This window comes from Oncorhynchus gorbuscha, linkage group LG26 (genome assembly GCF_021184085.1).
Source record: "Oncorhynchus gorbuscha isolate QuinsamMale2020 ecotype Even-year linkage group LG26, OgorEven_v1.0, whole genome shotgun sequence".
Lineage (NCBI taxonomy): Eukaryota > Metazoa > Chordata > Actinopteri > Salmoniformes > Salmonidae > Oncorhynchus > Oncorhynchus gorbuscha.
This window is the reverse complement of record NC_060198.1, coordinates 17,079,925-17,104,817: the sequence shown is the minus strand read 5'-3', so window position 1 is coordinate 17,104,817 and position 24,893 is coordinate 17,079,925. Positions and strand designations below refer to the sequence as shown.

At 41.1% G+C, this 24,893-nt stretch overlaps 1 protein-coding gene across 2 annotated transcripts; it reads left to right on the top strand.

Moving 5' to 3' along the window:
- Positions 1-1,268: 1,268 nt before the first annotated feature.
- LOC124015790 (zinc finger protein 501-like) lies at positions 1,269-23,759 on the top strand. 2 transcript variants are annotated; one of them, XM_046331257.1, is made up of 5 exons: positions 1,269-1,819; positions 12,759-13,073; positions 22,907-23,131; positions 23,218-23,296; positions 23,431-23,759. In XM_046331257.1, exons 1-3 carry the CDS (start codon positions 1,528-1,530, stop codon positions 22,981-22,983), a joined length of 684 nt encoding a protein of 227 aa, XP_046187213.1. In that variant the 5' UTR covers positions 1,269-1,527; the 3' UTR covers positions 22,984-23,131; positions 23,218-23,296; positions 23,431-23,759. The 2 variants fall into 2 exon arrangements, with proteins under 2 accessions (XP_046187213.1, XP_046187212.1); XM_046331256.1 differs by lacking the exons at positions 22,907-23,131; positions 23,218-23,296; positions 23,431-23,759 and having other exon boundaries at positions 12,759-15,667.
- The last annotated feature ends 1,134 nt before the right edge of the window (positions 23,760-24,893 follow it).

The following is a 24,893-nucleotide window of genomic DNA, read 5'->3' as shown; positions in this document are numbered from 1 at the left end:
TACGGGGTGTGGAACATCATCTATAATAATGACATAAAGAATACGCTGTGCACGCTCTACGTTGTGTGGAACACCATCTATAATAAGTTGGCTGTTCTAAATTCTGTGTTGCTCAAAGCCTTGAGTAATGAACATATTTTTGACACAATTGGCTGGAAAGTCACCCTTTGCCTTGATGACAGCTTTGCATACTCTTGGCATAATCTCAAGGAGCTTCATGAGGTAGTCACTTGGAATTCATTTCAATTAACAGGTGTGCCTAGTAAAATGTTAATTTGTGGAAACTCTTTCCTTCTTGATGTGTTTGAGCCAATCAGTTGTGTTGTGACAAGGTATGGGTGGCTCTCATGAGGATTGCCACAGGAAAGGATGACCCAGAGATACATCTGCTGCAGTAGATACTTTCATTAGAGTTAACTGCACCTCAGATTGCAGCCCAAATAAATGCTTCATACAGTTCAAGAAACAGACACATCTCAACATCAACTGTTCAGAGACTGGTTGAGTTGCTGCATGCAAAAACACTGTTTACAAAATCTTTGTTATTAAAGAACAAGAAGGCTTACACACTGTTTATAAAAAATGTGCTTTTCTTTAAAAACAATGACATTTCTAAGTAACCCCAAACATTTGAAAGGTAGTATACATATACATGATGTATTTTACACCATGTAGGAGCAGTATAGACCTAATCTGTTCATTATATGCATCTACATGATGTATTGTTACACCATGTAGGAGCAGTATAGACCTAATCTGTTCATTATATGCATCTACATGATGTATTGTTACACCATGTAGGAGCAGTATAGACCTAGTCTGTTCATTATATGCATCTACATGATGTATTGTTACTCCATGTAGGAGCAGTATAGACCTAGTCTGTTCATTATATACATCTACATGATGTATGTATTGTTACACCATGTAGGAGCAGTATAGACCTAGTCTGTTCACTATATACATCTACATGATGTATTGTTACACCATGTAGGAGAAGTATAGACAGACAGTAGCTGGCTACTTATTTAGAATGACTGAATGAAACTGCCTTAAATGTGCAGTAGTAGACATTTTTTATTCGCACTAATCAATCAACACATTCCTGCCTTTGTATGTCTCAATATAATAGTATTATTTAATTAAATCCATTTAAAATAATCTTTATCTGAAAATAAAATATGATCCTCAACTGCGTTTCCCCTCCAGTCAGCAGACGGCAATGTGCGTCTTTCAGGCGATGCTGCCAGCGTGACGTATAATCTAGTGGACGGTTCTTCGGAAACAGCTCGTCAACAACCTCGGTAGCTTGATAGCCAACATAGCCGAAATATTCAAGCTATTTATACGCTTTCGGTGTATATTAGCTACTGTGTTTTAGACACAGTTCTGTCGTATCTACTTGTTAACCTATTTAATTTAATATTAACTTTACATTATTTTGTATCAGTCAGCTATAGTAGCTGGCTGGTTAAGTTAGCATTAGCCTAGTCGCTAATGATATCTAGCTAGCTAACATCCCCGAACATGAGCTCCCTAAACATCTCCCCTCCTGTTAAAGAAGAGGAGGTCTGCTGGACGGAGAAAGAAGCTCTGGGGCTGAACATTGTCGTGAAAGAGGAGAAGGAAGAAGAGGATGTCACAGTAAAACAAGAAGAAGAGGGTGAGGCTGTTACTGTGAAAAAAGAAGAGAAAGACGTTACAGTGAAAGAAGAGGAAGAGAAAGAGGAGGATGTCGTTTTTGGAGTGAAGATGGAAGGGGAGATTACTGTCACATTGAAAGATGAAGAGGTGGAGATAGGAGATCTGATTAACACCAGTAAGTACCGCCTTAAATGTGTTATTAACGTTGGATATCTGGAGGTGGCCTGTCAATACCTCTTCAACGGAGGGCTCTAGGATGATGACTGATATGTCTAGAATCAGACGACGTAGAGAACAAGCTACCCCTTGTTTTCTCCGTCCCGTTTCCAAAAAGTGACTTAACATATATATTTGAGAAGGGTCTATCTGCTGGTTGCAGACTGGGGAGCACGGCATGTAGTGATTTTCATGTAGTGATGATTTACTACACACCGTGCCCCCCAGTAGTGCCATGCGAGAGTTGGGTTGGCTACACCAAAGATTATGGATATACTGACAAGATGTCTCTCTGCCCTAAAAAGGGGAGTCGTTGTCCACAAAGCGGCCATGCAGGTTGTCTATCTCCCACATATCCTTTCTTTGGATTGGTGGTTACATCTTATTATTGTAATATATTGTTTATATTCTACAAGGGTTGTTGACGTCAACCGCCTGTATTCAATGGAGAGAGATGCTACGTTACTAGCATGAATATGCATAGCGATCTGATGATAACTCCTATAGTGTTTTTATCAGAGTTGTCGGTATGTCACGTGTCCACATAACAACTTAATCATTATGAAACTTCTGTTAGATCAAGTAAACCTCACGTAGCAAATGAGCCATTAATTTTGTTTTTGGCCAAATTCGACACTTTCCACATTGGGTTGACTATTTTTTCTACTTGGATATAACCAACTGTAACCTACTGGCATGACCTAGAGATAAAACCTACTGTACCCTACTGGCATGACCTAGAGAGATACAACCTACTGTAACCTACTGGCAAGACCTAGAGAGATACAACCTACTGTAACCTACTGGCAAGACCTAGAGAGTTAAAACCTACTGTAGTCTACTGGCATGACCTAGAGAGATACAACCTACTGTAGCCTACTGGCTTGACCTAGAAAGCTAAAGTTGTAAAATTCCTGTATTTTAAAATCATATTTGACATAATATTGATCATTTATATCTTCCTATCCACATGTGGGATCCCTCTCCTTTATTATCCTTTCTACACCAATAACATTACTGTACAATAACATAACTACTACAATAACATAACTACCAATAACTACTGTGGGACTCCCAATCACAGCTGGATGTGATACTGCCTGGATTCGAACCAGGGACTGTAGTGACGCCTCTTCCACTAAGATGCAGTGGCTTAGACCGCTGCTTCCGCGTGTGTGTTAACTATTAGAATGCTGTACTAGAATGCTTAAAGGGCAGCAACAATTTTAAATATCTGTTTCGTTTTTTGGGGCAAGGAAGATATTAGCCAATAATGTAATATCGGTGCATCCCTTTATTCTAAAATTGATTCTATTATGTTTTTAAATCCTCATCAATCTACACACAATACCCCATAATGCCATCACAATACCACATAATGCCGTCACAATACCCTATAATGCCGTCACAATTCCCCATAATGCCAAAGCAAACACGGGTTTAGATTTTTTGCAAATGTATTAAAACTATTCCCCAGGATAACTAGACTGAGTAATGTTAGATCCCAGGATAACTAGAGTAATGTAAGTTTCAGATAGTTTAACCCATTTAACCCATAAGAAGGTTTAAATAACATGAAGGGCTTCCTCAGTGTAGTACTGTAGAAACACCTCCAACATGAAGGGCTTCCCCAGTATAGTACTGTAGAAACACCCTCCAACATGAAGGGCTTCCCCAGTATAGTACTGTAGAAACACCCTCCAACATGAAGGGCTTCCCCAGTATAGTACTGTAGAAACACCCTCCAAAATGAAGGGCTTCCCCAGTATAGTACTGTAGAAACACCCTCCAAAATGAAGGGCTTCCCCAGTATAGTACTGTAGAAACACCCTCCAACATGAAGGGCTTCCCCAGTATAGTACTGTAGAAACACCCTCCAACATGAAGGGCTTCCCCAGTATAGTACTGTAGAAACACCAACATAAAGGACTTCCCCAGTATAGTACTGTTTTAAGGTTATACCAAGGATAATTAGGCTTTCTGATTTTGAATTGTAAGACTCCTTGAAGTATCAAACAAAAATATTTAAAATGTATGTCAAATTATTAGGCTATACTGCTATAACCCATAGGAACACATTGGATAACATTCACAACATGGAACAACAGTAACCATAGTAACACATTGGATAACATTCACAACATGGAACAACAGTAACCATAGTAACACATTGGATAACATTTACAACATGGAACAACAGTAACCATAGTAACATTGTTTCTCCCAAAACATCTAAAGGAAGTTTGTTCTGAAGTGTCTGGTTTCCTCATTAGCAGGGAGGAGTTTCTACAACCAGATATACAACATCCATAACTAGTGGTTTCCTCATTACCAGATATACTCCATCCATAACTAGTGGTTTCCTCATTACCAGATATACTCCATCCATAACTAGTGGTTTCATTTACATTACATTTAAGTCATTTAGCAGACGCTCTTATCCAGAGCGACTTACAAATTGGTGCATTCACCTTATGACATCCAGTGGAACAGCCACTTTACAATAGTGCATCTAAATATTTTAAGGGGGGTGAGAAGGATTACTTTATCCTATCCTAAGTATTCCTTAAAGAGGTGGGGTTTCAGGTGTCTCTGGAAGGTGGTGATTGACTCCGCTGTCCTGGCGTCGTGAGGGAGTTTGTTCCACCATTGGGGAGCCAGAGCAGCGAACAGTTTTGACTGGGCTGAGCGGGAACTGTACTTCCTCAGTGGTAGGGAGGCGAGCAGGCCAGAGGTGGATGAACGCAGTGCCCTTATTTGGGTGTAGGGCCTGATCAGAGCCTGGAGGTACTGAGGTGCCGTTCCCCTCACAGCTCCGTAGGCAAGCACCATGATCTTGTAGCGGATGCGAGCTTCAACTGGAAGCCAGTGGAGAGAGCGGAGGAGCGGGGTGACATGAGAGAACTTGGGAAGGTTGAACACTAGACGGGCTGCGGCGTTCTGGATGAGTTGTAGGGGTTTAATGGCACAGGCAGGGAGCCCAGCCAACAGCGAGTTGCAGTAATCCAGACGGGAGATGACAAGTGCCTGGATTAGGACCTGCGCCGCTTCCTGTGTGAGGCAGGGTCGTTTCCTCATTACCAGATATACTCAGTGGCGTGCCTGGGGCCTGGGCCTTCAGTGAGGTCCTACACAGTCCCACCCGAATTAATCCACCTCTTATTACCATCATTATGATGCCATGGCTCTAGACACTATACATTTAGACAGAAACGCAGTATAACCAGGCGTTGCGTCACCTTGAAATTGACATTTTTATTCAGAGAATTGCAGGGGAAGAGTACAATACAATACAGTACAGTTCAACTAATAGGCAAGAACATAGTCGTGTGCAACAGAGTTATATTAATATTCTTCTTCAATCCATTTCTGGTCCACAAACTTTGAGCTTTAAATCCCCCCCCCAAAAAATACAGTTCCTGTTTACCCAAAAACATGACACAATCAATGAGTCTTTTCAATATTTCCCTATTTTTCTTCACCTTTTCATTGTGCAGCTCCGTTGCCCTACGCGCTTGTTCGTTGAGCTGTAGATCCACTCGGGTGTCCCCAAAAGTTTTCAAAAGCACCATTGCTTGTAAGTGGCCAGCCGTACTTTGGTGTCTCGTTGCTGCCTTGGTTAGACAACTCAAGTTTGGAAAGCCAGTGTGGCTCCAAACACCAAATCGATCACTTGCATTCCCAGCAGTACAGTTTGCAGTGCTTCTCGGAGCCTGTGAGCCATTGATAGCGCTCGTAGTTGGAACTTTGAAAGTGGCGAACAAACCCCTTTCCCGCCTGTGACAGGCTTTGTAGTGTCTGCGTCGGGCGACCTCTCCTTACAATGTCTAACTTTTCTTGAAAAGTTTGTCTTGAGAATGGCGTTAAATCCATATCTTCTCCTCCTTCCGCCATTGTGGGTTGAAAAAACAGCTTAGTAATATGCGTATTAATTTGTTTATCGAATTCAGTTTCCTAGTTCTGAGGTTCTGCATAGACCTGCCCATAGGACTTGCCTCTCAATATTGGTAATCCAAACAAAAGAAGTGCACGCACTACGCCTGCTAGCTGGCTCCTGTGTAACACTGGAGCCAGCCAGCAGGCGTACAATAGCCAACTCTAAAGCTGATTGGTTGACACTAAATTTTCATTTCCATTCACTTTAAACTACAAGCGCCCGTACTGTTGATTCTGAAGGCCTGAGGGCAGATTTTAGACCCCTGGCAACACTTGATGGCTGAATATGATTGGATAAAAGATCTAACATAAAGACCAGCCCTCCAAATCTCAGCCTGGGGCTGGAAGCAGTGCAACCGAGAGGAAAGCTATGAAATGAAGAGTATAACTCTTACTCTGGGGAATAATTTAATACATATTTGTGGGAAAATATATTTAAAAAAAATATATATTCTAATGATGTTTAGGCCAGCAGAGAAGGCCTTGCTGGCCCTGATGGTCCACCACTGGATATACTACATCCATAACTAGTGGTTTCCTCATTACCAGATATACTACATCCATAACTAGTGGTTTCCTCATTAGCAGATATACTACATCCATAACTAGTGGTTTCCTCATTACCAGAGATACTACATCCATAACTAGTGGTTTCCTCATTACTAGATATACTACATCCATAACTAGTGGTTTCCTCATTACCAGAGATACTACATCCATAACTAGTGGTTTCCTCATTACTAGATATACTACATCCATAACTAGTGGTTTCCTCATTACCAGATATACTACATCCATACCTAGTGGTTTCCTCATTACCAGATATACTACATCCATAACTAGTGGTTTCCTCATTAGCAGATATACTACATCCATAACTAGTGGTTTCCTCATTACTAGATCTACTACATCCATAACTATCGGTTTCCTCATTACCAGATATACTTCATCCATAACTAGTCGTTTCCCCGTTACCAGATATACTACATCCATAACTAGCGGTTTCCTCATTAGCAGATATACTACATCCATAACTAGTGGTTTCCTCATTACCAGATATACTCCATCCATAACTAGTGGTTTCCTCATTACCAGATATACCACATCCATAACTAGTGGTTTCCTCATTACCAGATATACCACATCCATAACTAGTAATTTCCTCATTACCAGATATACTACATCCATAACTAGTGGTTTCCTCATTACCAGATATACTACATCCATAACTAGTGGTTTCCTCATTACCAGATATACCACATCCATAACTAGTGGTTTCCTCGTTACCAGATATACTTCATCCATAACTAGTCGTTTCCCCGTTACCAGATATACTACATGCATAACTAGTGGTTTCCTCGTTACCAGATATACTACATGCATAACTAGTGGTTTCCTCATTACCAGATATACTACATCCATAACTAGCGGTTTCCTCGTTACCAGATATACTACATCCATAACTAGCGGTTTCCTCATTACCAGATATACTACATCCATAACTAGTGGTTTCCTCGTTACCAGATATACTTCATCCATAACTAGTCATTTCCCCGTTACCAGATATACTACATGCATAACTAGTGGTTTGCTCATTACTAGATATACTACATCCATAACTAGTGGTTTCCTCATTACCAGATATACTACATCCATAACTAGTGGTTTCCTCATTAGCAGATATACTACATCCATAACTAGTGGTTTCCTCATTACCAGAGATACTACATCCATAACTAGTGGTTTCCTCATTACTAGATATACTACATCCATAACTAGTGGTTTCCTCATTACCAGAGATACTACATCCATAACTAGTGGTTTCCTCATTACTAGATATACTACATCCATAACTAGTGGTTTCCTCATTACCAGATATACTACATCCATACCTAGTGGTTTCCTCATTACCAGATATACTACATCCATAACTAGTGGTTTCCTCATTAGCAGATATACTACATCCATAACTAGTGGTTTCCTCATTACTAGATCTACTACATCCATAACTATCGGTTTCCTCATTACCAGATATACTTCATCCATAACTAGTCGTTTCCCCGTTACCAGATATACTACATCCATAACTAGCGGTTTCCTCATTAGCAGATATACTACATCCATAACTAGTGGTTTCCTCATTACCAGATATACTCCATCCATAACTAGTGGTTTCCTCATTACCAGATATACCACATCCATAACTAGTGGTTTCATTACCAGATATACCACATCCATAACTAGTAATTTCCTCATTACCAGATATACTACATCCATAACTAGTGGTTTCCTCATTACCAGATATACTACATCCATAACTAGTGGTTTCCTCGTTACCAGATATACTTCATCCATAACTAGTCCATACTACATGCATAACTAGTGGTTTCCTCGTTACCAGATATACTACATGCATAACTAGTGGTTTCCTCATTACCAGATATACTACATCCATAACTAGCGGTTTCCTCGTTACCAGATATACTACATCCATAACTAGCGGTTTCCTCATTACCAGATATACTACATCCATAACTAGTGGTTTCCTCGTTACCAGATATACTTCATCCATAACTAGTCGTTTCCCCGTTACCAGATACTACATGCATAACTAGTGGTTTGCTCATTACTAGATATACTACATCCATAACTAGTGGTTTCCTCATTACCAGATATACTACATCCATAACTAGTGGTTTCCTCATTAGCAGATATACTACATCCATAACTAGTGGTTTCCTCATTACCAGAGATACTACATCCATAACTAGTGGTTTCCTCATTACTAGATATACTACATCCATAACTAGTGGTTTCCTCATTACCAGAGATACTACATCCATAACTAGTGGTTTCCTCATTACTAGATATACTACATCCATAACTAGTGGTTTCCTCATTACCAGATATACTACATCCATACCTAGTGGTTTCCTCATTACCAGATATACTACATCCATAACTAGTGGTTTCCTCATTAGCAGATATACTACATCCATAACTAGTGGTTTCCTCATTACTAGATCTACTACATCCATAACTATCGGTTTCCTCATTACCAGATATACTTCATCCATAACTAGTCGTTTCCCCGGATTTCCTCATTACCAGATATACGTACATCCATAACTAGGTTTCAGATATACTACATCCATAACTAGTGGTTTCCTCATTACCAGATATACTCCATCCATAACTAGTGGTTTCCTCATTACCAGATATACTACATCCATAACTAGTGGTTTCCTCATTACCAGATATACCACATCCATAACTAGTAATTTCCTCATTACCAGATATACTACATCCATAACTAGTGGTTTCCTCATTACCAGATATACTACATCCATAACTAGTGGTTTCCTCCTTCATCCATAACTATACCAGATATACTAATAACTAGTGGTTTCCTCGTTACCAGATATACTACATGCATAACTAGTGGTTTCCTCATTACCAGATATACTACATCCATAACTAGCGGTTTCCTCGTTACCAGATATACTACATCCATAACTAGCGGTTTCCTCATTACCAGATATACTACATCCATAACTAGTGGTTTCCTCATTACCAGATATACTACATCCATAACTAGTGGTTTCCTCATTACCAGATATACCACATCCATAACTAGTGGTTTCCTCATACCAGATATACTCCATCCATAACTAGTGGTTTCCTCATTACCAGATATACCACATCCATAACTAGTGGTTTCCTCATTACCAGATATACTACATCCATAACTAGTGGTTTCATTACCAGATATACTACATCCATAACTAGTGGTTTCCTCATTACCAGATATACTACATCCATAACTAGTGGTTTCCTCATTACCAGATATACTACATCCATAACTAGTGGTTTCCTCATTACCAGATATACTACATCCATAACTAGTGGTTTCCTCATTACCAGATATACTACATCCATAACTAGTGGTTTCCTCATTACTAGATATACTACATCCATAACTAGTGGTTTCCTCATTACTAGATATACTACATCCATAACTAGTGGTTTCATTACCAGATATACTACATCATAACTAGTGGTTTCATTACCAGATATACTACATCCATAACTAGTGGTTTCCTCATTACCAGATATACTACATCCATAACTAGTGGTTTCCTCATTAGCAGATATACTACATCCATAACTAGTGGTTTCCTCATTACCAGATATACTACATCCATAACTAGTCGGTTTCCTCATTACCAGATATACTACTATCCATAACTAGTAGCGTTTCCTCATTAGCAGATATACTACATCCATAACTAGTGGTTTCCTCATTACCAGATATACTCCATCCATAACTAGTGGTTTCCTCATTACCAGATATACCACATCCATAACTAGTGGTTTCCTCATTACCAGATATACCACATCCATAACTAGTGGTTTCCTCATTACCAGATATACTACATCCATAACTAGTGGTTTCCTCATTACCAGATATACCACATCCATAACTAGTGGTTTCCTCATTACCAGATATACCACATCCATAACTAGTGGTTTCCTCATTACCAGATATACTCCATCCATAACTAGTGGTTTCCTCATTACCAGATATACCACATCCATAACTAGTGGTTTCCTCATTACCAGATATACTACATCCATAACTAGTGGTTTCCTCGTTACCAGATATACTTCATCCATAACTAGTCGTTTCCCCGTTACCAAATATACTCCATCCATAACTAGTGGTTTCCTCATTACCAGATATACTCCATCCATAACTAGTGGTTTCCTCATTACCAGATATACCACATCCATAACTAGTGGTTTCCTCATTACCAGATATACCACATCCATAACTAGTAATTTCCTCATTACCAGATATACTACATCCATAACTAGTGCTTTCCTCATTACCAGATATACTACATCCATAACTAGTGGTTTCCTCGTTACCAGATATACTTCATCCATAACTAGTCGTTTCCCCGTTACCAGATATACTACATGCATAACTAGTGGTTTCCTCGTTACCAGATATACTACATGCATAACTAGTGGTTTCCTCATTACCAGATATACTACATCCATAACTAGCGGTTTCCTCGTTACCAGATATACTACATCCATAACTAGCGGTTTCCTCATTACCAGATATACTACATCCATAACTAGTGGTTTCCTCGTTACCAGATATACTTCATCCATAACTAGTCGTTTCCCCGTTACCAGATATACTACATGCATAACTAGTGGTTTGCTCATTACTAGATATACTACATCCATAACTAGTGGTTTCCTCATTACCAGATATACTACATCCATAACTAGTGGTTTCCTCATTAGCAGATATACTACATCCATAACTAGTGGTTTCCTCATTAGCAGATATACTACATCCATAACTAGTGGTTTCCTCATTACTTGATATACTACATCCATAACTAGTGGTTTCCTCATTACTAGATATACTACATCCATAACTAGTGGTTTCCTCATTACCAGATATACTACATCCATACCTAGTGGTTTCCTCATTACCAGATATACTACATCCATAACTAGTGGTTTCCTCATTAGCAGATATACTACATCCATAACTAGTGGTTTCCTCATTACTAGATATACTACATCCATAACTAGTGGTTTCCTCATTACTAGATATACTACATCATAACTAGTGGTTTCCTCATTACCAGATATACTACATTCATAACTAGTGGTTTCCTCATTACCAGATATACTACATCCATAACTAGTGGTTTCCTCATTAGCAGATATACTACATCCATAACTAGTGGTTTCCTCATTACTAGATATACTACATCCATAACTATCGGTTTCCTCATTACCAGATAGACTTCATCCATAACTAGTCGTTTCCCCGTTACCAGATATACTACATCCATAACTAGCGGTTTCCTCATTAGCAGATATACTACATCCATAACTAGTGGTTTCCTCATTACCAGATATACTCCATCCATAACTAGTGGTTTCCTCATTACCAGATATACCACATCCATAACTAGTGGTTTCCTCATTACCAGATATACCACATCCATAACTAGTGGTTTCCTCATTACCAGATATACTACATCCATAACTAGTGGTTTCCTCGTTACCAGATATACCACATCCATAACTAGTGGTTTCCTCATTACCAGATATACCACATCCATAACTAGTGGTTTCCTCATTACCAGATATACTCCATCCATAACTAGTGGTTTCCTCATTACCAGATATACCACATCCATAACTAGTGGTTTCCTCATTACCAGATATACTACATCCATAACTAGTGGTTTCCTCGTTACCAGATATACTTCATCCATAACTAGTCGTTTCCCCGTTACCAAATATACTACATCCATAACTAGTGGTTTCCTCGTTACCAGATATACTTCATCCATAACTAGTCGTTTCCCCGTTACCAGATATACTACATGCATAACTAGTGGTTTCCTCGTTACCAGATATACTACATCCATAACTAGCGGTTTCCTCATTACCAGATATACTACATCCATAACTAGCGGTTTCCTCGTTACCAGATATACTACATCCATAACTAGCGGTTTCCTCATTACCAGATATACTACATCTATAACTAGTGGTTTCGTCATTAGCAGGGAGGAGTTTCTGCAACCAAATTGCGTGTGCTTCACCCTCATGCCGCAATTTTAGCAAACACAGAAAGGGGCCTGTATTGGCGACCAAAAGTCATCTGGCACATTGCTTAGGGTTTCAACAACTTTAATAACTTTATTTTTAACCTTCTATCATAGATGTTACTACTAATGTGAAAATAAGACTAAATATGACTATTGTTGCTAGTTTTAAGATAATTGTCAAATCATTTTCACCTTAATTATATGTCAATTGTTGTACAACGTCGTGGCTACGCTGTTGACATCACCTTTTACAGTGGATTTCCACTGTTGTGGGCCTTTAACCATCTGTCTGACTTTTTGTTCACACAGGAGAGAGACGGGACTACCGTGGGTCATCTGGGAAGCCTCAACAACCTCATGATGCTGACGAGGCAGAGAAGAGTCTCTACAGATCAGAACACGTCAAGAAACAGCAGCAGAGATCCACAGGGAAGGGAACTCACTGCTGCTCTGACTGTGGGAAGAGATTCACCTCATCAGGCATTAAAATTCATCAGAGAATCCACACAGGAGGGAAATCTTACAGCTGTGATCAATGTGGGAAGAGTTTTGTTCAATACAGCCATCTGAAGATACACCAGAGAACACACACAGGAGAGAAATCTTATAGCTGTACTCAATGTGGTAAGAGTTTTAGTCATTCAACCAGCCTGATACCACACCAGAGAACACACACAGGAGATAATCCTTATAGCTGTGATGAATGTGGGAAGATTTTTACTACATCTAGAAATCTGACTCTACACCAGAGCATACACACAAGAGAGAAATCTTTTAGCTGTACTCAATGTGGGAAGTGTTTTCTTCAATATAGCCATCTGAAAATACACCAGAGAACACACACAGGAGAGAAACCTTTTAGCTGTACTGAATGTGGGAAGAGTTTTAGTCATTCAACCAGCCTGATATCACACCAGAGAACACACACAGGAGAAAAACCTTATAGCTGTGATCAATGTGGGAAGAGATTTACTCAGCTAAGCATCCTGATATCACACCAGAGAACACACACAGGCGAGAGACCTTATAGCTGTTCTCAATGTGGGAAGAGTTTTACTCAGCTAAGCAACCTGATTTCACACCAGAGAACACACACAGGAGAGAAACCTTTTAGCTGTGATGAATGTGGGAAGATTTTTACTACATATAGAAATCTGACTCGACACCAGAGAATACACACAGGAGAAAAACCTTTTAGCTGTACTCACTGTGGGAAGAGTTTTACTCAGCAAAGCAACCTGATATCACACCAGAGAACACACACAGGAGAGAAACCCTATAGCTGTGATCAATGTGGGAAGAGTTTTACTCAGCTAAGCAACCTAATATCACACCAGAGAACACACACAGGAGAGAAACCCTATAGCTGTGGTCAATGTGGGAAGAGTTTTGCTACATCTGGGCAGCTGACTATACACCAGAGAACACACACAGGAGAGACATTCTGTAGCTGAAATACATGTGGGAAGAGTTTTAGTCAGTCCAACAGCCTGGTACAACACCAGAGAACACACACAGGAGAAACCTCTTAGCTTTGACCAGAGATAATCTGATAAAAGATTTCAGATCAAATATCAGAAAGTACATACAGGAAGGAGTTGTTTCATGATATCAATGGATTACTGTCAATGTTTTAACATTGTACTAGGAGTATTTCAATCATGTCACAATGTAGAAGCCTAAATTTTTGCCCCCTTATCAATTGATATCAACATGATATGGATATTAGCGTTCGGGGGAAAAATCCAGAATTGAAAGTTGTGTTGAGTTGTGTTACACTTACCACGTTGGTGACCCACTGCAGTTTATAAGGAGCTTGCTTAAAAAATACAAATAACATGATTATTGTGGCAGATGTTTGTGTATATAGCACATGTTATGTTTAGGTTTTCAATTTATCCCAAACTGTTTCTGCGTATTGGTTATTGATTTGGACACATTAACACTGTTTTGACATCGGGCTTTCCCACCGAGCAAAATGTAATTGAAAAGACGTTCAAAAGAAGACTATGCCCGAGGTCCAATATACGTTCGGTTGAAAATATGTATTTTGGGGTAATTTCTTTCAATGACTTGAAAATAACTTAATTTCAACTAACTTGCAGGTATCCTAGTGGTTAGAGTGTTGGGCCGTCATTGTAAGCCAGAATTTGTTCTTCACTGACTTATTTACAATGACGGCCTACCAGAGAGCAGTGGGTTAACTGCCTTATTTAGGTGCAGAATGACAGATTTTTACCTTGTCAGCTCGGGATCCAGTCCAGCAACCTTTCGGTTCCTGTTAAATGAAGGTTAAAATAAATAAATAAATACACATGGACACAGTATAATAAATTGGTCTATATTCAATTTTATTAACCATCTTTCATCACTCCAGTATTTCTTGACAACATTCAATTGCTAATTGTCTTTATTCCACTACTGAAGACGCATGTCTCAAATCACCTCATATTTCAAACATTCAGCCTGACAAAAGATACATGTTTTATTATTCAATGCCTGACAATTAAGTGAATTAATGCCAATACATATTAACAAAGGGGTGTACATTTGATCACAATTTATTGTGACTGCACGTTTTTCTGTATTGGAGATGGGTTTTGTTTGGACTCATTCCAAGTGGACTAGAAGCTCGTGAGGTTTAGGAAGATGAGAGTTCTAGAAGCTAGTGAGTTTTAGGATTCTATAGAAAAAAAATGAGAAAATGGTATATTATTATTTAGAAATGTTTTTTTTCTTGTTTTTAATTGTTGACAGCCAGTAGACGCCGTGTTTATATTGGTGAAGGTGAAGCATTGTAGTTGATTATAATGTGAAATGGAAGTTTTTGGTGGTAAGCAAACTTGTCCAACAAAAATATAGGATATATTTGTTGTCTTAAGGCGGAAGGTGTTACAGGCTTTGGTTTTTCCATTTATGTTTTGAGGTTGGACTTTAGCATGTAGGACGAACTGATTGGTGCCACCTCGTTAGTCAGTATGTGTTTGACCTGTACTGGCTTGTCCATCTCGTTAGTGGGAAGGTGTTTCACCTGAGCTGGTCCAGGTTCTATTTAAGATTGTCTGGCCCCGTACTCCAGTTGTCTAGATAGATGTGGAGAGTCAACACCTTCAGTTGCTCCACCGTTTCCTATTAACCTCTTCCTCCTACCCCCTAATTTTTCGAACATTCTGTTAAAAATCGCGCAACATTTCAGCGCCCTGCTACTCATGCCAGGAATACAGTATATGCATATGATTAGTATGTGTGGATAGAAAACACTCCGACGTTTACAAAACTGGTTAAATCACAGCTGTGACTATTACAGAATGTGCGTTTCATTGAAAAGTGTAGGAAAATCTGATCACTGAAAGTGGAAAAATATATCCATCCGCCGCTTCAACCCATTGTTATGGGCGAAAGATATTAAATAGGGCTGAGGTTGCAGTACCTACAGCTTCCACACGATGTCAACAGTCTTGTCATTTGCCAATTCTTTGTTTCTTGGTCAAACGAACAAGAGACAGGCTTTTTCTTCAGGTCTCCGACCGGATATTTTGGTTGAGAAATACACGGACAGTATTTTAAGACGGACCCCTATAGAAAACACTTCGTCTCGTGATTAATTTGATCGCTTATTAACATTTACTAATACCTAAAGTTGCATTACAAAAGTATTTCGAAGTGTTTTGTGAAAGTTTATCGTCGACTTTTTGAATTTTAAAAAATGACGTTACGTTATGAAACGCTATTTTTTTCCGTTTATCACACAGTCTTCATAGATCGATATCTAGGCTATATATGGACCGATTTAATCGAAAAAAAGACCCAATAGTGATTATGGGACATCTAGGAGTGCCAACAAAGAAGATGGTCAAAGGTAATGAATGTTTTATATTTTATTTGTGCGGTTTGTGTAGCGCCGACTATGCTAATTATTTTGTTTACGTCCCCTGCGGGTCTTTTGGGGTGTTACATGCTATCAGATAATAGCTTCTCATGCTTTCGCCGAAAAGCATTTTAAAAATCTGACTTGTTGCCTAGATTCACAACGAGTGTAGCTTTAATTCAATAACCTGCATGTGTATTTTAATGAACGTTTGAGTTTTAACTAATACTATTAGCATTTAGCGTAGCGCATTTGCATTTCCAGAGCTCTAGATGGGACGCCTGCGTGCCAGGTAGGAGCAAGAGGTTAAGGTAGAGAGCACTTTTGTTATAATGCAGGGTAGAGTATTGGGGATAGATGTCAAGTATAGAGAAGCTAGATATAGGTTAATTGGGGTGTATGGGCCACAGGTGGCGGCAGACAGGAGGGAGATGGTGGACTGTCTGGCGCCCCTGTGTGTTACAAACAGGCACTTGGTGATAGGAGGGGATTTTAATATAGATGTAGGGGTAGGTGGTGATAGCAGTGCAGGCGCCATCACTGGGCTAATGGCTTGCCATGGTCTGGTTGATGGTGGCCTGCACACTACTCCGACAATGGTCGGTCCTACATGGCGCAACTCCAGGGGGGTTGCGCGGAGGCTCGACTACATTTTTGCATCCAGGTCTTTGGGTCAGTTGTCTGGGCGGCTGTTGCCTGTTTTCTTCACGGATCGCGACGGGGTGTTCCTGCAGGTGGAGTCGCCAGTCTGCCTCTTCGGTAGGGGGTACTGGAAGTTAGATCGGGATATACTGGAGGAGCAGGCTTTCGTTGACGCATTTTTTTGTTTCTTTCGGAGGCTTGACGGCCTCCGGTCCATGTGCGAGGGGTGTTAGAGTGGTGGGATTTAGTTAAGGGGAGGATAAGGGCTTTTATAATAGGATATTGTAGAAGGAAAAACAGGGAGGAAAGGAGGGAGGTGGATCGTATCCAGAGGTTAATTGAACTCGAGTACGAGGCAGGCAACCTCGGCGGGTCGATTGACTGGGAGAGATTCGCAGCCCTAAAGGCGCAGCTCAGGGAGCTGCAGGAGCAGAAGGCTCGAGCTTTCCTGAAGCGTGCGCATAGTGGCTTTCTAGAACATAATGAGACTTGTTCCGCTATGTTCTTTAAGTCGGTTAGGGCCAGGCAGAGTAGGAAGGTAATGCATGGAGTTAGGGAAGAAAATGGTAGTATAGTAAGTAAACCAGAGGAAATGGTCAGGGTGACAACTGATCATTTCCAAGCTTTATTTAAGGAAAGGGAAATAGATGTAGAGCAGGGAAACGTGTTTTTAGAACACTTGTCCCGGCGGTTGCCAGAGGACATTAGAGACGTGATGGAGGCCCAGATCTCACTAGAAGAGGTTGAGAGCGCTCTTAGGAGGATGGGAAAAGGGAAGGTGCCTGGGATGAATGGGCTGCCGGCTGAGTTTTACCTCAAGTTTTGGGGTATACTTGGACCAGTGGTTCTCGAAGTCTTGAAGGGCATCCTTGAGACGGGGGTCCCGGGGGGTGCTGTCACTTCTTTATAAGAAGGGGGAAGCAACTGACCTTGGCAACTGGCGGCCATTGACCATGCTGTGCGTAGATTACAAGATTCTTTAGCAGACCGGTTGCGCACAGCCCTCCCCTACGTCGTCCACGAGGATCAGACGTGCGGGGTAGAGGGCCGCTCTATAAGATGGAACCTACAGTTGATCAGGGGTTCCATCGCTTGGGTTGAAGATAGAGGGCTGCCTTTAATGGTAGCAGCGCTAGATCAGGCGAAAGCTTTTGATCGCGCGAATAGATCTTTCCTATTCAGGGTGTTAGGTAGATTAGGATTTGGGGAGAAGTTTATAGGATGGATCCGTACTTTATATGTCGGAGCGGGGTGTCGAGTTAGTGTAAATAGTCACTTAGGTGAAGTTTTTGACCTCTCGTCTGGGGTCAGGCAGGGATGCCCACTCTCGGGCTCTCCTCTTCGTTCTGTACATGGATCCTCTGGGGGCTGCCATTAGGGCAGACACGCGGGTGGAAGGCTTGTTGATCCCTGGAAGTGGTGGGCTGCGTGTTAAGATGACGCAGTACGCCGACGACACTTCCTTGCTGTTGTGCAAGGACTCGTGCCTGACAGGGTCCCTTGCCATCTTTGGGGATTTCACCAGAGCGTCGGGAGCAGTTCTGAACCATGCAAAGTCTTCCGTCAAGTTTTTCGGAAGATGGCGCGGTAGAACGGATGTGCCTGGGGGTTATCTCTCTGTGAAGGGGACCTGAGGATTCTCGGGGTTCATTTTGAGACCTCCGGCTCAGCGACGCTAAACTGGAACATGCGTATCGCAGTGGTACAGAGGAAGCTAGCAATGTGGAAGGCTAGGTATTTGTCTTTTATGGGCAAAGTCCTGGTCCTAAAGGTGGATGTGTTGCCGTCTCTTTTGTATTTGGCGTACATCTACCCATTGCCGGCTTGTCTGAGGAGGCCTCTAGTGAGGCTTGTGTTTCAGTTTATGTGGAGTGGCAGGTGCGAGTGGGTCGCCAGGGCACGCATGATCTGTCCCATCGGGGAGGGAGGTAGGGGGGTACCACATTTCCCCCTCAAGCTGGACTCAATTTTTGTTTCTTTCTTGTTAGCGGAGCTTGCTCAGCCAGTGATACACCCGTCCGGTTACCTCCTGCGGGTGTTCTTCTCGTATCAAGCGAGAAGCGTAATGGTGTGGTCTAACGCGGGTCCTCTGGCAGAACAGCTGCCGTGGCACTTTGGTCATGCGGCCAAGTGGCTGCGTGCGCACCCCGAGGTTGAAGTTGCCCGAGTAGGTTTAGACCACAGGCACCTGTACGAGGAGGTCAGGCAGGCAGGGAGTCCTGCGCCCGCAGCGGGCATCTCGTCAGTGGTCTGGGAGGGAGTGCAGGCGCGAGGACTGGACAACGGGCTCAAGGACCTGAATTGGTTGAGCCTTCATAAGCGTTTGCCGGTACTTTCCATCTTGTACCGGTATAGTTTGGTGCGATCCCCCACCTGTCCAAGATCCTCTTGTGGCAGGGAGGAGACTGTGCGCCATGCCTTCTGGGACTTTGCCGGACTAGTCTGGGCTAGGGCACGGGTGATGCTAGGTGTGGTTAGGAGTGATTTTGTTTTGACATAGGCTAGAGAGAGGCGTAGGGAGAGCAAAGGGAATGGATAGGGACAGGTTTCTGCTCTGGCTTCTCATGAGTCTCTTTAAAAAGGGACTGTGGGAAGCCAGGAAGAATTTAGTCAAGACAGGGAGAGATTGGGGGGGTGGAAGGGAGGGGGAGGATGAAGAGGGAGGAGAGGAAGTGGGGGAAGCATGCGGCACGGGAGAGGTGGAAAGGGGGTTTAGGGCTGGGAGTGTTAGAGTGAGTTTGGTAAGGGGATAGATTAGGGAAGGGGAGATAGGGAAAGGGTTGGGTATTGGTTAGGTATGACGGGGAGGGACGATGCTCCCCTGAGGTTTGTTTTTGTTTGGTGTTTGGTGATTTGGTTTTGTAAATATAAGTAATTAAGAATGAATGAGAGATATGATTTTGTAAAGTGTGAATGGTATTGATTGTAAATAAATTATTTTAACCACCTTTTTGGCTTGCTTCCTGTCTTTAAGTTTGGTGTGGGTTTTTCTTTTCCTGTTTCCATTGGGTTGCATCCATGTCTTAAATGTGCTGTATAAATAAAGCTTGATTTGAACCCAATGACAGACCAATCAACAGACTATTGGCCCATCTTAGTATGAAAAACAGTTTCAATCTCACTTTTCAAGCCTGTTGAAGGAGTGGTAAACACCACCCCCCGGCTCTACCAGGGGCTTGAGGTGATCTCCCACAGCTCTGCTTATGTCATGTTCTGTGCCCTTGCCGTTCCATTTATTGACTGCCCCTGCAACACAGAAACACATTTAGTCATATTAAACACTCAAGTAATGGATATGGAGCATCTACGGCCTCAGTTACACCTGGCACCTAAATGTGACTTCTGTCATCTGATCACTCCAAGCTGCATTAGTTTCAGATCTACCAGGATGGGCCTTTGACATAGTCTGGATGCAGTCAGGCCACTGAATATGCATAAGCAATGTAAAGAGTAGTGGGGAAAAGTACATTTTACACAAATGACCTTCACAATAGCAAAGAACAAATGAGTGTGCCTGAGAGGAAATGTACTTTCATACAGCCAAAAGGGGTGGGAAATTACACCAATATCTGTGGACAATTTGTACTCATGTAAATAAACATAGATGGAACATATTCCCTTTTGCTGACGTGATGAACTGCTAAGGGGACATAAATATTTACCATCTAAACCATGTGTGACCTCTCACCTCTCTGGCTGTAGAAGTGTTCTTCCTAACCAGTCCCTCAACAGCTCTCTGACTGAGCTCCACCCTCACTGGGTCTTCAGAGGACAGGAAGGCTGAGGAGGGATGGAAGGATGAATAGATCAGTCAGTCAAAGTGTAGAGCTGCTGTCTATGCTGTCTGACAAAATCACTATTTTAGTAGTTCATTAAAGTAAATAAGGCTTTATGACTGCTAAATACCAACTATCAATCACTTAGATCATGTATTTTCAGATAGAGATACATCCTTGGGATATCCCTAGCCCATTGAAATTGACATTTAAAATGGTTAAGGTTGGGGTTTAAGGTTGAGATATCCCAGATAGCATTGACCACTGTGCATTATTCTGTCTCTTTTACATAGCAGGTGTAGGCACGCAATGGATTATGGTCATTGTAGTTAATAACGTTTTATGCCTAAACTATGTGGAATATTGCTATTTTGGAAACTACAATTCCCTACTTCATCACACAGTGCAGGCTTGGTCTGATTTATCTCTAGTTGAACATCATCTTCCTACTACATGAATGACTAACTGCCCGGTTCAACGTCAGTTTATCGTCTCACCTCATACTGTATTGGAGCAGCAGCAGCTGACTTGATCGTTGATGCTAATCAGCATGTTTTGAATCTGAGAGTAAATAGAGCCGAATACAACTCTAAAAATGAAGGGTTCAACTGGAGTTGTTGTCAGATCCCCTAATAACCGTAGTGTTCTTGGTCAATGAAAAACAGCCTCAAAAAGTTATTCAAAGAGCTTGTTGACGGTGGGTTCATCGAGGAACCTCCGTTGTTGCTGGACTTCTTCCGGGAACTTCGCAATTACAACCGAAAACGATGGTGAGAAGTTTGGATGCAACAACACGTTAGAAATGTTAAGTTGGGTTGATGTTTGGCTCTGAATATGTCTCGAAATAATTTCTATATAATAATATAACATACTAATAATGAATAACGAAGACAATTCTGGTTTTCTGTGAATATCTCCATAACGTTACTTTAGTTAATTACCGTAAATATTAGAAAGTCGGGGTTGACCGTCGGCGTTGTATGACCTACAGTACAGTACCGTTACCTAGCTAGATAAACGTTATGTCCTATTGAGGCACAACTTGGTTTGGATTATTTCCCTCAACTATATTCTTTCCCATATATTGTACAACAGTTAAAAATGTAAGTTTGGGTTGATGTTTGGCTCTGAATATGTATCGTAATAATTTATATAATAATATAACATACTAATGAATAACGAAGACAATTCTGGTTTGTAGTAGGATGTCCCTTGGGGGTATCCGTACCTATATAGGACATGCGAGGGTTAGGTTAATAAACAAGGCTGGAGCTAGAACCTTGTTCTCGCGCGTCCTTATTTTAGATCATACTACATGATGTCAGAAGTGGTTTTAAAATTCACACAAACGTGAAGGGCGTCCCAAGTAAATCATACATTCAGGCTGTTTCAAATCAGGGAGGGCCCTGTGTTGGAGATAAATCAGCGCATATAATTATTTTGCTAACTAAGTTACTGCTAAGCAACATGTTGCAAGAAGGAAGAAGCTGGCGGGATTTCAGGGTTTGCGTCTCCAAGTTAAACGGGCTCTGGCGCAAACACGGACAGGCCAGTGGCTAGTGCAGACGGATTTCGCATTAGTCCCCTGGTTAATTTTGTTTGTAGGGACATTCAAAACTGGCCGAACTGGATCAGGCGCTTTGAAAGGTACAGGGTAGCATCAGGCTTCAACGTGAAAAATGAGGCGTTTAAAGTTAATACACTGATCTACTCTATGGGTGATGAAGAGAAACTTAACTACAGTGCCGTTTAAAGACTGTTTTGAAACGCATTTTGTAGGGAGACACAACATTATTTTTGAGAGAGCTTGGTTTAATATGCGCAAACAGGAGCAGGGTGAAACCACCGACAACAGTCACCCTCGAAGCATCGTTACCCATCGCTCCACAAAAGCCGTGGCCCTTGCAGAGCAAGGGGAACTACTACTTCAAGGTCTCAGAGCAAGTGACGTAACCGATTGAAACGCTATTTAGCGCACACCGCTATGGCAGTACTGTTACTTTATGGCAGTACTGTATTGGCTAGTGCTATCTCCAATATGTTCTTCTATTTTGCATTAAATTGTATGTCGATGCCTTTTATCTTTCAATATTTATTTAAGATGTATATATTTGTTTTAATGCTTGTAAGACTTCTTTGACACATTTTCTCTTTCTTTGAAATTCTTATAGGACAGAACATGGACACAATGCAATTGGGATCAAGAAGAAGGTACAGATATGTTGTAGGACAGCTGCATTTGAAGTGAACATTTAACCTACATAGCAGTCAAAACAAACTACATCTATTAGCATCCATGGAATGGATATAGACAAAAATATAATTCAAGGAGGCGAGGCAGGAGTGAGGGCATCATCCTGCTATTTTGACAGTCCCTGAAGGACAATACAGAAGAGGTACTTGCTTTTTTTCCTTCCCTTTCTCTAATGTATTTTGTAATAAAATTAGCAAGTGTATAAGATCGTTGCTTTACTTTACTAAGACTGGAGACCACAGCAGCGATTCTGCTCTTGCCCTACCTCTTCAATGAGGACCCGAGTGGCCTTTACGTCCGTGGCAAGGTATGCCTATGCACCAATCATCTGTTTCTTCATTAACATAGGTGTGCATGCTTATATAAAACTACAGCTGAACATTTGTTATGGTCTTTGTTAATTGTATGTGTATTAAACTTTTCTTACTTTTGTTGACACAGATTTCACCGCTCTTCAATCCTTTACTGCACATTGGCGGAAATCCATTTCACCAAGAGAGTGAAATCCCGCTGGCCTTTGATGGGGAGAACATCCACGCCCTCGAGGACGTGCTGGATTTTTTTATTTTCCCTTAAATTTCAGAAAAACACATGTTCTTAAGTTACTGTGCTCTGGGGATGAGAGGGGTTAATGAAATAGCGGCCACAACAGACAGACCTGATATCGCCCATATTTCGATGTCACGTGCTGACTGGGTATGATCAAAGTTATTCTATTTAGCTTCACTTTGTAGTACATTTTTACACGATAATAAATGTTTCTGATGCCACATCGCCCATTTTCAAAAGGAGTCGATGGTTTTTAGAGGCAGTCGCTTTTTAGCTTTTTGTCTGAAATTATTTTCTCAACTGCGATACCAATTCCAGTCAGCAGATGGCGATGTGCGTCTTTCAGGTGATTCTGTCACTGTGACGTATAATCTAGTAGACGGGACGCTTCTTCAACATCAACAGCTAGTCAGCCACCTTGGTTCTCTCTAACGTTTTGGAAAACATGTTTATTCAATAAATCTACCAACACCTCTCATACTGGGAAGATAAATATAACATTTTCAGGCCTTACGGGCAGTTTTATTTCAAATGTAGTACCCGGATGGAGAAAATCCAATTAGCGTTTCATCCTTAGGGTAATTTAGGGTACCCTAAAGTGGACACACTCCCATCAGTTTCTGAGACAACTGCCCAGACTTTGTAGACTGTTTTATATCTTTCAATACTTCTAATATGGGGTCCAGGTTTCAAATAATTACAGGTGCACCTTACTATCTTATACTATGTCTTAACTGCAATCCCATAACAGGGATCAATATGACAACTACCAGTGAAAATAGAGGGCGACAAATTCAAACCAAAGAACTCTCATAATTACAATTCCTAAAACATACGTGTCTTAAATAATTTTAAAGGTAATCTTGTTGTTAATCCCACCAAAGTGTCCGATTTCAAGTAAGCTTTTCAGCGAAAGCACTACAAACGATTATGTTAGGTCTCCACCAAACCACAATAAGCACAGCCATTTTCCAGCAAAATATAGCATTCACAAAAAGCAGAATTAAAGATAAAAATGAATCACTAACCTTGAATTATCTGCAGTCAATATAAATGGCAATGCATTGGCTAAATGCAAAACACAAAACTTTTTGACCTCCCACCCTTGAGACAATCAGCAACCAGGTTGTTCTCACCACGGACATGTCTGATTTCAAGAGGAAACTCCTGCAATATTTGTAGTAACTTTTCACCTCACTGCGGAGCCTCTTTCTCTTTTCAGGATTCACGAGATAGGCATGTTGTTGGATCGGGGCCCAGTCCCCAATGTCATGCTCTAGTACATTTGGGTTGGCACATTAGAGAATTAACCCTGAAATTCTAAAAGCAGGGCAACAATGTCAATATAATTGTAC